The following is a 13,556-nucleotide window of genomic DNA, read 5'->3' as shown; positions in this document are numbered from 1 at the left end:
GGCTGGAGCGATGGGCTAAGGCCAAATGTATGAGTTTTAATAAGGCCAAATGCCAAGTGCTGCACTTGGGCCACAACAACCCCCAGCAGGGCTACAGGCTTGGGGAGGAGTGGCTGGAGAGCTGCCAGTCAGAGAGGGACCTGGGGTTGTTGATTGACAGCCGGCTGAACATGAGCCAGCAGTGTGCCCAGGTGGCCAAGAAGGCCAATGGCATCCTGGCTTGCATCAGAAATGGCGTGGCCAGCAGGGACAGGGAAGGGATCTTGCCCTTGCACTGGTGAGGCCGCACCTCAATTACTGTGTTCAGTTTTGGGCCCCTCACTCCAAAAAGGACATTGAATTACTTGAGCGTGTCCAAAGAAGGGCAACGAAGCTGGTGCAGGGTCTGGAGCACAGGTCTGATGGGGAGCGGCTGAGGGAACTGGGGGGGTTTAGCCTAGAGAAGAGGAGGCTGAGGGGAGATCTCATCACCCTCTACAGCTACCTGAAAGGAGGGTGCAGAGAGCTGGGGATGAGTCTCGTTAACCAAGTGACAAGTGATAGGACAAGAGGTAATGGCCTCAAGTTGTGCCGGGGAAGGTTTAGACTTGATATTAGGAAGCATTTCTTTACAGAACGGGTTGTTAGGTGTTGGAATGGGCTGCCCAGGGAGGTGGTGGAGTCCCCATCCCTGGAGGGGTTTAAGAGTAAAGTTGACTTAGCGCTTAGGGATATGCTGTAGTTGGGAACTGTCAGTGTTAGGTCAATGGTTGGACTGGATGATTTTCAAGGTCCTTTCCAACCTAGACGATTCTGTGATTCTGTGATTCTGCGATTCTGTATTTTTCCTAACAACTTCAAGTGTTAAAAGACCTACCCTTGGGTTCATGCAGCATATTTAAAATCAAGCATTTCTGCTGAAGATGTGGAACGGCCTATGAGCTCACGAAGGGCTGTGTGTTGAGAAAGGTTAATATTAGAGAAGATGTGGGCAGGCTTTCTGCTCAGAAACATGGGACAACCTGACAAAGCAAAAGAACATTTTGGATATCTTGCTTTTATACCAGTGTATTGACTATTTTGATTGGTGTGTTGTGTTTAAAGGATAAAGAAAATGAAACAGAATGAGCTATACACCACAGGCCACAGTGTGTCTCGAAGATCTCAAAGCACTTTATGACTGGTTAGTGCCAATAGGAGGTACTGGAGACAGGCATTAGGAGAGCCACCTTATAACAAACTACAGAACCAAACTAGGCACCTGATCGGGTAAAATTCTTCCTCCCTCCCAATCAGGATTGCAAACACTGAAATTAAGAGGAAAATTAGCAAAAGGGAGAAGTCATTTTGAGTACCTTCTTTTTTTACTTCCCAGCCTGAAACCACCTGAATTCCACATTTCCAACTTATATAAACTATTAACTTCAGCTAAAATCTGCAGCATTTCCCACCTCTGCAGATGCATCGGGATCACTGTGACAAATGAGGCCCCCTGAAAGTCAGAAGCCCCTTTAACAATTTCCCTGCAGGGGATCTAAGTGATGCTATGCAGCAGAAATACCAGCGAGAGAGCCATTTAGACCAGTCTATATTTTAACCACTTGATCAGATTTATAAACTACTCTGAAGATGACAAATGCTACCAAGTTGTTCAGTATTACTAAATAAAATCGTGCCTGGGAACGAACTTTTTTCTGCAAGAGAGCTGAATGATGAGTGGGCCTATTAGCTGCTCAATCCACACGCATCCATGTGTAGGTGCATGCATACATCAGTTTAAGAGATTCTGTGTAAAACACCTGCACCATTTTTCTACTTTAGAAAAGACCATGCAACAAAAGGAAGAAAAACCAACATTCTGCTTTCTCACAAACCAGAAATGGGTCCATTCAGAGAACATAACGAGTGGTCAGCTTTCTTCCAGTTTGCTCAGCTTGCACTTTTTGTAAACATCCTTCCTCTTTGCACCCCCAAAATGATCGGTTGTGGGACTGACGTACAGGGCAAGTGAGAAGCTTCTGCCGTTTCTCTTCCCAGCCCCACTGGGATCCTTGCTCCCCGGTCCTCTCTGCTCGCCAGGGCTGGCAGAGGGCTGGCAAGGCTGGAGCCCGCAGAGGCCGAGTGAGCTGCCCTTGTCACTGGGAGCCCCAGCCGGCTCCCGGGGACGGCGCTGGCAGAGGAGCCAAAGGCTGGCGTGGCACACACAGAAATGCGCTCGGGCTGTGGGAACGCTCTTCCAATTAATCCTTCCAACTGGGTAGTTTGGGATTTGACTCCCATCCTGCAAGGATGTGACGCTATCAATTGAGAAGGCTGAATATTTGCTGGGTTTTGATCAGGTCAAACCACCGAACAAGCAAACAAAAAAAAGGCAGCTTTTAGAGGGAGATCTAACACCGTCAGCGTCACTGCTGGCATCCCTTTAAACACACTGCAGCAGAGTTCAAGCCGTTGCCTCGGATCAAGCAGCACAAAACGGGAAACATCTCTGGTGTGCAACATTGCCCTCATGCGGCCGCTCCACCTCTGCAAAAATACCAGCAGGGACGGAATGGGAACCTTGCTCCAGATTTGCAGCTTTTCAAATTGTCTTTACTAATTTTGGCAACCTGCAGGAGAACTGGCGAGGTGGTGATAACTCTCTCATAACATCCCTCTACAAAGAAATACACTCCCTTCTTCAGACCTGCTCTTTTTTATGTCGGGTAGCAAATGCGTTTTTCGTTTTCTGAGACACACCGCTGCCATGATTGTGTTGTAATGCACATTATAGAGTACAACTGCACAACAAAAAGGTACAGAAACATCAACAATGACAGATGGAGCATTCCTGATGTCAGGAAGCCAATCTTTAGAGGTAATCTGAATGAGAACAGCACAATGGCCTAGATCAGGAAAGAGCTCCAACACAGGAAAATACATGGAAGTTGGCATAGAATCAGGAGTGCAAAACAAAGCAAATGAATCAAATTAGTAATTTAAGACGAAAATTACATACTGACAGTCAGAGGGCAAAACAACGTGGAATGCAGAAACAAGCTGTAATAAAATATGCAGATGGAAATGTTGTACATAGTCAGAAAAGTAGTAACAGAATTAAACTGGATCCAGGGATGATGAGCGGCTCACTGAGACCAGCAGTGAAGAAAAATAATTATCTGCTTGAGTCAAAAGTTGAGTCCAAAAAATAATTATCTGCTTGAGTCACAAGTTGTTCATCTACATAAGACTTGTGGTTGCCCTCATCTGGAACCCTGCCCAAGCAAAGCAGGCACAATTTGGTTGGACTAGATGATCCTCAAGGTCTTTTCCAACCTTGATGATTCTGTGATTCTGTTAGCTTACTCATGAAATGGCCCACTGCTTGCTTGAATTGCAGCAGTGAGGGGGACACATAAACTTCTTAAAGAAGGGACAACCTTGTTGCCTGCGTAGGAGAGCAGAAGCACAACAGGAGCTTTCTGCCCCGCTGGCACAACAGACGGCTACACACAGAAATAACAAAGACCTGGAAACAAATTCAGTAATAGATTCAGTAGAACAACATCCATCTTTCGGCTGTAAAAACCTTGTATCAAAACAGCGCTGAAGAAGCGAAGGAACCTTAATCACTTAAGATAGGAAACAAATATTGACAGGCAAAGAACAGAAGCCTAACTACCACAGGTGGCTGGCCATACAGAAGAAAATCCTTTTTGTATTCTCGTCTCCTAGCACTTGGCACCTGTAAACACCTAAAGCAGCCTGCCTGCCATCGCATTACAACTGGAGCAAAGTTACGGCACTTGGGAAAGATCCTGCCACAGCTCAGCTGACAAAACCGGGGAGGCAGTAGTAACTTTCCTCTTCATCATATGATTTTGAAAAGAAAGCTTGCAATATCACTGGAGTGGAAACTCTGAACCAGTCCTAAAAGGCCCATGAAGGAAATCAGATGAATATTTACTGAGCTGGAGCTGCTGAGATGGTAATTACACCTTTTGGGTTTGGGTGGTGTTTTCTTGTTTGCTTTGTCAGATTTCATAAGGCTCATCTGCTAATCAGTTCCTGAAAATCATGGCTGGTTTTATTATGCAGTTTGTCCTGTCTAGGGTAAGAGAGCAGAGACAAATATTTTCTACTTATGTTTTTAGCAAAAAGGCTAGCTTGTGAAAAGTAGAAATGTTCCTAGGCTGCAAGAGAGCTTTGTTCTGTGTGTCCCTAAGTTTCTATATGCTGCTACAAGTTTCAGTACATTTTTGAAGAGACTGTCCCCTACTATTTTTGCAGTTCAAGTGCAAAATAAATCAAAGGGTTGACTTAAGATATTACTTCCCTTTTTCATTCAGGACTGTCAGCTATGTAGCACATAAACAGGGAGATTCTTCAACAGAACATGAATCCAGGAGAGAAAACGATTTTCCAGGAATATCTGACAAATCAGGGGACTGTGGTAAAGCCCTATTGCTGGCAGAGACAGAACGACATCTGCGCTAAGTGTCCCTACCACATACGGACTGGTGAAGAAGCGAGAGTCCCTTACGCAGAATTTGACAGGGTCTTTGGCTTCCCATACAGATCAACAGCAACTCTCCGAAACAAACACCTCCTCTTCTATGAACTGAGGAGTTTCTCAGGCAGCATAGTCCAGAAAGGCCATGCTACAAACTGTACTGACCGAGGCTACCATCCCGAACCTATGCTGTTTGGGGTGGGTGGTTATCTGGATGCAGTTACAGATGCCTATGGAAACATCGGATGCATCATCCTCTATTCAAATTACTCCCCTTGTAATGAGGCTTACCACTGCTGCATAAGTAAAATCTACAACTTTTTGTGGAAGTATCCAGAAATCACGCTCTGCATCTATTTCTCTCGGCTTTATCACACCGAGGACGGTTGCCCCACCGCTGCGTGGAACCGCGAAGCTTTGCGGAGCCTCTCCAGCCTGTGGCCTCGGGTGACTCTGCAGAGACTGCCTGGGGGGGCACGGCGTTACCTCCTCTGCAATTTTGTGTATGGCATCCCAGGGTCAGCCCTTTATCACTCAACTCCACCATCAAGAACCCTAGCAGAGCAACAAAATCTGCATCCAGTTAACAACTTCACAGGAATTAAACCGTATTTTAGGAAAGCCTTTCCACAGGCGATGCAGGGAAACCCTGCTGTGCAGCAGAAATTAAAGGCCTTTTCTTCTCCTAGTCCGGCCTCCCAACAGCCTTTCCAAGCGATGAAAGGCAGACTGCTACCTCCGATGTCTCAAAGCCACTTGGTGCTTTTCCCAGGCATGTTTCTGCCCTTTCAGAGGGAACATCTATACCCCAGACCTAAAAATATCATAAGGCATTTAAAAATGCCAAAGGAATAATTCAGTGAAACTCATAATCCTGACATTTTTCCAAGCAGCAGACACCTACTCTAAAGATGATACAAATTGAACTGCTTTCAGGCTATCAAACTGAGATCAGAGATGGGGAAAAAAAAAAAAAAAAATCAATAAAATTACCTCCTACAAAAGTTAACCCACAGAATAACTGGGGGTCTCGAATAGCTGATTATGAAGATAGTATACTTTTCTTCTATTCCTGTTCCTTTCAAACATAATCCTATAGCAGTAAAACCAAAACCTCAGTATGTTCTGATTACCTCCTGGGTCTAATTTGTTTGTTGCCCTTAAGCCAATTGCTACCAGAAAAATGGGACCAGTCCACAAGCTACAGCCACAGCCGGATTTGTAGCTTCCCAGCTGAGGCAACTTTGGTGGGACACATGACATATCCTAAATTCCTCCTCTGTCAAGAACGTGGTTCTGCAGGTAAGGCTGATCTATTAAAGTTTTCCCACCAGCTGTTTCCTTAATAATAGGGGGGTTTATATACACTTATTTGTGTGTGTGTGCTTTTTTTTTCCCCCCCTCAGGTTCCTCCCTTCCATTAAGAGGAAGATCACAAAGCTGTGTAATTTTGTAATTAATAATAAGTATCTAATAGCATAATATAGACAACAGACATACACAGTCCAAGTGTAACTTGAAAAAGAAAAGAAAAAGTTTCTATCATTTAGAGCAGTGTTTTCAGTGTGTGATCCAGTTAAAGGTCTTAGAGAAGGGAGCAGCTGAAGTCAAGCTCATGCTGTTGCCGGGGGAAACCGGGGTTCCTCCCTAGGCAACAGCCGTTGCCAACAAACACACTGGCTAATGTTGTGAAGGCAGTGCTGCTGCTCCTTTTTTACTCTTTTTTGTGGCATCTATTACTTAATTACGTATATCTGAGTAGAAAAAAGGAGGTTGCTTCCCCCTGTGACCTTAAACACCCTTGACTTCAGCACAGGTGGTCCAACTTGGAAACCCAAACGTTCTGCTGAGCCTCAACCGACATTACAGAGGCAGAACGGTGCTGAAACTCACCAGATTCCTTACTTTTACAACGCCTAGGCGCTTTTTTAGGAAAGCTTTCTCGAATTAGACCGAATCACTCTACACTTTCTGATCAAGTATCAGCGAGCACGGCCACAAGCAGCCGCCTGTGCTGTAGCATCGCGGCGATGACTTTTCTTTTGCTCGAATTTATAAAGCCGATGCTATTTTTTAACTCTTGCGGTACCTAAGCGGTGTTTGAGCTTGGACTTCCAAGCTCAGCACCAAACCTGTTCCCCAGTGCCACTACCTTGCGCCACCCGCGCTCCGTGTCCCCTCCACAGGGCTGTTGGAGGGGGCCGCGGGCTCTCGCTTCGGGAAGAGCCTTCTGAAAACGCGCCCTAGGCTGAGCCCGCACGGCATCGCGCCCTGTGGCCGTGTCCGCAGGACCAGCTCGCTGCCAGGGCTCCGCAGGACCGCGCTCGCCCGCAGCCCGAAGGCGATGGCCACTCCGCCGCCCGCGGCGCCCGTCCGCGACTGACGCGGTAACCGCAGCAACCGGACGCCCTGACAACGGGTAGCCCCGCCCCTCCCGGGGGCTGAGCACGCAGCCGACCAATGGCAGCTCGTCTCCCGCGTGGCTCCACCCCTCCCCTCGCGCCCCCTCGTGCCGCGGGCGGGCGGCCCCGTCCCCCCTCCGCGCGCCTGCGCAGAGCTCGCGCCCCGGGGAGGGGCGGGCGGGGGCGGCTCGGCGGAGGGCGCCTGCGCGGGGCGGAGGGGCGGGGCGCGGCGGCGGCCGGCGGCGGCGGGGAGGCCATGGCGAAGCACACGGTGTCCTCGGCGCGGTTCCGCCGGGTGGATGTGGACGAGTACGACGAGAACAAGTTCGTGGACGAGGAGGAAGGAGGCGACGGGCAAGCGGGGCCCGATGAGGGCGAGGTGGACTCGTGCCTGCGGCAATATCCTTCCGCCGCCGGGCGGGAAGTAGTCCCGTCAGGAGCGGGCGCGGCGGGGAGGGGTGCGGGGAGCGGCGGCCGCCGGCGCTGCCTCTTACGGGAACAGCCGCGCCCGGTGCTCCCGCCGAGGGGCGACCCGGCCGTGAGCCGGCAGGAGGGCGGCGAGGGGCTGCGGGGCGGCCGGGAGGAGGGCGGCCCCGCTTCTTCCTCCTCCTCGTCCCGGCAGAGGCGGCGGTGTCCCGGGGCCGCGGTGTCTGGGCGGTGTCTCACGGTGAGGGGCGGGGGGCCGGGAGGGATGGCGGAAAGGAGAGCGCCCTGTGCCCGCTCCCACAGCCGCCTTCCCGGCTGGCTGGCGGAGCTCTTCCCCCCGGCCGCTGCAGGGTCGCTGTCCCGGCGGTGTTGGAGGTGGGCGAGGCCCCTTCTCGAGGGCTACGAATTGCAGAAGTGATGGAGAATAATTTCTTTTACTCGGATCCTCATTCAACGAAGGGCCTGAGAAGTATTCTCCAATACTGGAACTGTACAGCTTCTTGTTAGTGCTGCTCCTTCCTCAAAGGGCCTCATAATTGTTACTTACACTGTAATCTGTGCTATCTGTTGAGGGAATCGCTGCATCCGCTGAACCTTCGGTATTTTCAGTCATGCACAAGCCAGCTACCACTATCGCTGTCCTGGAGCTGGTTCTGGTGATGCCAAAATACTTGGTGTCTGGTCCTTAACTGTCTGGCACAGGGAACATGATGGCTGCGCTACAGGCGGCTCTGAAGAACCCACCGATCAACACAAAGAACCAGGCAGTGAAGGTGAAATAGCAACCAATGCACTCATGGGTTACTCCTTAAAAATCCTTTCCTGTAACTCTTACCCCACCAGCCCTGCCAGGTGTACTTTGAGGAAGCCAAGGAGGCTGGTTTTAGGGTATTCCCCAGTGGCGAAACATCCGTGACCTCCAGTGTTTTAATCTTGTTCAGAATCCTGCAGCTTGGGTGTCCCCTGTGCAGCTTTCGCTTGGTGCTAGGTCAGGTTTTGTGTGTTCTCCGACCTGCGTTGGTCGCCTGTTGTGTGCCCTGGCTAACTCCACGCGTCACCAGGTGCCTGTGTCTGATCCTGACCTGGCAGCACACAGACGTAGTCGGCGCTGAACGATCAGGGAACCGCAGCTGCCAGTGCTCACCGCTGACTAAGGAAACTCTGCTAGCACAGCCAGACCGTGAATCTACAAAAAAGGAAGAACTGATGGTTATCACATCCAATCAAAATTAAGCCGTTAAAACCTCAGAAATCGCAAGCCCTCCCCCTGTGACAGAATGTAGGAGCCTGCTGTGTGCGTGTATTTCTGAATCTCCCCGGAATAAACCTTGAGTGGCTCATGACTGCAGCAGCGAGGGGAGCAGGCAGATGAGACGTGGAACTGCCCGGATGGTGGAGGTCTGCTCTCTCTGCTGAAGGAGAGTCCCACCGGCATGTTTCTGTGCTGCTCACCAGGCAGATTTTTTCACCTAGCCCCAGCCCCTTCCTGAGGGTTTTCCCAGGGTTTTGAGATCCAGCTGTTTGTTAGAGATAGTGCTGTATAAAAGGCTGAACAGCTTTGTCCTCACGTTAATGGCTTGTTTCCATTAGATCCATATTGATGTATTTAAGAATATGCTTGGAAGGCAGTGGAATTGGAAGAGGGCAGGGTGACTGAATTTTAATGTTTCACTTTGTTTTTAGTTCATCTCATGGAAATTTTATGTTTTTACTTACAGTTCTTCACATGAGGTCTTGCTCAGCCAAGCGGTTATGGGGTATTAAACAAGAAAACTAACACCCATGATTTCTGAAGAAGGAAGCCGCTTGAAGTATTTGTGCAGTGAAATTATTCAAAAGTCCAACAAACCCAAGACCATTTTCTTTCTTCCTTCCTCACTTAGTGATGGATGAACAGGAAGAGCTGCTTTTTGCTGATTACATGGCTAATCTGCCGCTGTAATCGTGCCACACACATTCCTAGGCCTGAAATGACATCCAGATCAACTTGCAAATGGTTATTAATGCAAAGTATTAATGCTGCCAGTTTGCATTCTTGGTGCCTGGGACAGAAGCTGACTGTATTGAAAGTATATGTCATCCAGCAGTCACCTCTTCCAGGCTGGCCAATGGCATTTCCACGGAATATAGTAGTTGTATCTCATTAAACAGTACAAAGGCACAGAAAACGGCTCTGGTGACAAGTACTTTGTTATAATTCTTTTGGAATTGCCAGACCTTGAGTTTCAATAGGTAAATTTATTATTTAGCCGTAACCTCATTTAATAGCTGGAAAATTGCAAACACAAGCGAGCAGAAAACCCAGAGCAGGACAAGTGTGTTAAACTTTTATGCCATTTATCACTGGGAGGATGTATCTGTTACACATTATTATCACAAGCTTTGTGTGCAAACTGCCCTATTGAAACAGATTTTAGAATTGTTTAAAAAAAATCTAGTTTCGTTTGTTGGAGAGATGGGTAATACTTGAAGGCACCTTATACAAGAGTGAATGTATCTCTGCCTTCCTTGTTTGTTGACAGGATCGTGCAGAAAGTATTGTCCTGAAGGTCCTCATCTCTTTCAAAGCCAACGATATTGAGAAGGCGGTGCAGTCGCTGGACAAGAATGGTGTCGACCTGCTAATGAAGTACATCTACAAAGGCTTTGAGAGCCCCTCCGACAACAGCAGCGCTGTGCTGCTGCAGTGGCACGAGAAGGTGCGTTTGCAGGGCGTGCTCTTGCCTGGGTTAGCCATGGGGGCAGGTTCTGGGTGCCAGGCACGCTCACCGAGCCCGGTAAGAACCGCCTTTCTGCCTGGTGAAACTGAAATGCCCTATTTCACGCTGTGGGGAGGGTACAGTCCTGTGAGCTCACGGGCCTGCTGCTTCTGATGCCTTGGGTGAAGATTCTACAGTTAAAATTTGGGTTTATGTTAGACTGAGGCAAACAGAATGTTTCAATCCAGTGATTCAGGTGGATGGAAGTAGAATTTCCTTCCTAGAGGGAAGCAAAATTTGCAGCTTGGTTATGCAGGGAAATAAAAGCCTGTTAAATAACTGTCTTCAAAGCAAATGTGATCATCCTTTCCTGGCACCCTGAGTGTGAGCATTTCGTTTTTAATGTAAAGAGCGGGGAGACACTCACTTGAAATCCAGTCAGGAAGCCTTTCTGATCAGCAGTGATTTCAGCCCGCAGCTACCTTGACCTGCTGGTAATTGCCGTGTTTCTTTTCTCAGGCCCTGGCTGCTGGAGGAGTAGGGTCCATTGTCCGCGTTTTGACTGCCAGGAAAACGGTTTAAATCCAGCAGCGAGTGGTTGTCTGCCATCCACAGCGTGGGAAATGCTGGTACAAAAAACAACCAACCAAATGCCATTGCTGCCCTGTGGGCAGTGCCTGTCTCTCAGCTTGCCTTCTCACTGCTTCTTTCATACCTGACAAATAGTGCATATCGTGATCTCTTTTTTTTGTTAAATTCTGGAAAATTATGAAGGTGCAATTTTATTTCTAACAGGAATATTTGGTACTCGCAAACATTTCAGTGACACGTATAGCAACATATACAACTTCATGTTTAGGGTGATTTGCATTTGTGTATAATTGTGGCAGATTTGGACCTGACCTTCCAAGCAAATGCTGAGGGACGTAGGGTAATGTCTTAATTCGTTTCGCTAGCCAAGCAATGTTTTGATGTAAGAACTATATTTGAGAAGTGGGGCAGCTATTACTATAGGGAACTGGACCATGTTTCCTTTGGTCAACCTCTGAACCGACAGCTGTGAACAGGACAGGAAGCAAAGGCTCCCCCCCGACCCCAATTATCATTCCAGAGAGCTGAGTATTTTCTTTAAATCACGGCCTGTTCGGGTTCCTTGTGATCAGTCAGATGCTGGGTTCGCAGTGGGAGAGTCACAGCTTGGGTAACAACAGTTTGGGTTGTAAAAGGTTAATGGTCCATTTGTGCTGGAGCCCAGCCCAGTGAACTCTTTATTTTGGGGAGCAAAGGTCCTGAAAAGAAGGAACAGCAGCTTTCACACAGCAAATCACCTTTCAGCAATGTGGAAGTGATTTGTTTTTGTCAAGCACAACAAAGTGGCTGCCTGGGGTAATCCGAGAAACTGGTACCCACGCCATCCTCGCAGAGCTCCCACATTTTGTTTTCTAGCGCACAGGGTCTTAGAGGATACCAGACGGTTCACATTCCTGTTGCATCCTGCCACAGCGTGTTAGCTAGTGGGCGTGTCAGGTTCCAAAATAAAGAGGAGTACTTTAAAAAGAGTTAGGAAAGCCCAGGGCATCCCAGACCCCAGATCACCATTGAAGGTTTAGGGCCAGGACTGAAATACATATGTTTTACATTCAGCATTTTACTGCAGTTCAGTTGTGTAAAACTGTTGGGGAACTTGTGAAATCTTTGCTGTTTTTTGATATCTGCTTTTTTTGTAATAATAATAAAGACCAGACAATAAATCATCACTGACTATTTCCTCGGTGTCTGAAATGCCTTGAAGTTTTAGCAGGCTGCTCTTCCAGGATGGCAAACAGTAAAAAAGCTCTAAAACTCCCCTCTGCTATTTTTCTTGCTAGGCTCCCTTTCTAGCAGTTATTGTACCTGTACGTAATGGTGATTCACACGCAGTTTCGTCCAACTAAACAATCTGAAATTATTTTAGTGAGATACTTAACAAAAAATGTTCCAAACCAGGACTAGCAGAGATTCTGCCTACACTGAAATTGTAGCCAGAGAGCAAGATTCACTCAACCATTAATGGCAGATGCTTCTCAAGAACAAAAGAAGAAGGGTAATGGCCAAGCAGGGTGGCTGTGTGGAGCAACACTCCTGATTTCACACTTGGGCGTTTGTTTTTTCTTTCTGCCAGGCAAGGCTCCAAGAGATTAAACATTTAATCGTTGCTTTTAATAATTTAAGCACCGATAGAGTCCTGGGCTTGTCCCGTGGGTGGGATGACGGTGCGTGCCTACGTCATCGCTAATGGCACAGGCGCTCAGCTTGAACTTCTGGCGGGCCGGCGCAGGCAGGAGCCTGGTGTTGAGCCCTCCCCCCTGGGAAGGGCAGCTCCTCTTCCTCACCTGAGTCACGGCGGATGGAAAGTGCCTTCAGACAGCCCAGCCCGGAGCATTCCCGATGCACCCACAGCTCCAGTAAAAGCCTTTTTTCCCCTCCATCCCACCTCCTCCTCCCTCGGTTTCCCCAGTCCGAGATGTGCGCAGCCACGTCCACCGTGGGGTGCCTGTGGGCAGGCACAGGCAGCCCAGCCTCTGAGTGGGGCAGTGGAGCCCCCTCACCCGGCCTGTCTTGCCCCACTGCGCGCTCCTCCAGGGTACCTGTGGGGGGGTGCAGCACCCCATGGCCTCGACATAGACAGGGACCGGTGTGGTTACCCTCAACCATTTGGTGCCCCCCGCTTCCTTCCTAGGATGCTTTTTCTTGCTTAACTTCTTCAGAAGAACGTAGGCACAATGGCCATGCAAAGGGCAAGACCCAGTCTTGCTGCAAAGACCACAGAAAACACCCGGGTTTCAACCATACATACATACATACACACACATCATACATATGGCTCAGCCTCCTGGGCACGTGTAGCCATGGCTCTGTCCTTACAGGTCTCCCAGGAACTGTGTTTGGCTTCTCTGTTTCCTTCCATTCATCCAAATTTGGTTAAGACACCAATCAATCCTCATTTAAAAAAAAAAAATATTATTAAAAAGCTGCAATCCCACATTAAGTGAAATATATGTTCCAAAACAATTCATGTCAAAGCAGGTCAGCTACCTCTAGGTGGCATTAGATAAACGAAGGCAACAAGAAGAGGTTCTTTGAGGTTCTCCAGTTTGCCCGTGGGCTAGGCTATGATGTATTTGGAAACATTGACGAAATGTATACATCTTCTGTATTTGCGTTCAGAGATGTGCTAAAAGACGTGCACCGATGCGGGGGTGGTACCACAAGATTTGCAGGAAGGCATCTCCTGGTCTTCTGTCAGTCCTTTGAGTCATATGGCCCAGCAGGCTTCTAAGGGGAAAACAGAAAAAGATGGGCAGGGAAGAAAAAAAAAAATCCCTGAACAATTCGATTTTGCAAAACACATTTCTCCTTCCTACTACAAGAAGGAAGCCTTCAAGGACTCCACGTGCAGATCAGGCCTGCTCGAAGGGGGACGGCGTTTGCAGAGCTCTGCTAGGCAGGCCCAGCGCTTCCGAGGCTCGCTGGCAAACCTCCCACCGCCACCTCCAGCTTTGGCCCGAGCGTGTGGCA

The 13,556-nt window shown here is 48.6% G+C and overlaps 2 protein-coding genes across 2 annotated transcripts; both read left to right on the top strand.

The window, feature by feature from the left end:
* Positions 1-4,354: 4,354 nt before the first annotated feature.
* On the top strand, positions 4,355-5,539 carry APOBEC4 (apolipoprotein B mRNA editing enzyme catalytic polypeptide like 4). The gene has a single exon (XM_074831696.1). It carries the CDS (start codon positions 4,355-4,357, stop codon positions 5,324-5,326), a length of 972 nt encoding a protein of 323 aa, XP_074687797.1. The 3' UTR covers positions 5,327-5,539.
* A 1,556-nt stretch (positions 5,540-7,095) lies between these two features.
* Positions 7,096-11,764, top strand: ARPC5 (actin related protein 2/3 complex subunit 5). The gene is made up of 4 exons (XM_074833107.1): positions 7,096-7,273; positions 8,001-8,072; positions 9,822-9,998; positions 10,518-11,764. Exons 1-4 carry the CDS (start codon positions 7,130-7,132, stop codon positions 10,578-10,580), a joined length of 456 nt encoding a protein of 151 aa, XP_074689208.1. The 5' UTR covers positions 7,096-7,129; the 3' UTR covers positions 10,581-11,764.
* Positions 11,765-13,556: the final 1,792 nt, after the last annotated feature.

Source organism: Strix aluco, chromosome 8, assembly GCF_031877795.1.
Source record: "Strix aluco isolate bStrAlu1 chromosome 8, bStrAlu1.hap1, whole genome shotgun sequence".
Lineage (NCBI taxonomy): Eukaryota > Metazoa > Chordata > Aves > Strigiformes > Strigidae > Strix > Strix aluco.
The sequence above is the reverse complement of the archived record's forward strand: the minus strand, read 5'-3'. Positions and strand labels throughout refer to the sequence as shown.

Coding starts and splice junctions, on each gene's coding strand:
- APOBEC4 (XM_074831696.1), top strand. CDS start 4,355: ATGAATCCAGGAGAGAAAACGATTTTCCAGGAATATCTGACAAATCAG.
- ARPC5 (XM_074833107.1), top strand. CDS start 7,130: ATGGCGAAGCACACGGTGTCCTCGGCGCGGTTCCGCCGGGTGGATGTG. Junction 8,073..9,821: donor CAAAGAACCAGGCAGTGAAG/GTGAAATAGCAA, acceptor GTTTGTTGACAG/GATCGTGCAGAAAGTATTGT. Junction 9,999..10,517: donor TGCTGCAGTGGCACGAGAAG/GTGCGTTTGCAG, acceptor TTCTTTTCTCAG/GCCCTGGCTGCTGGAGGAGT.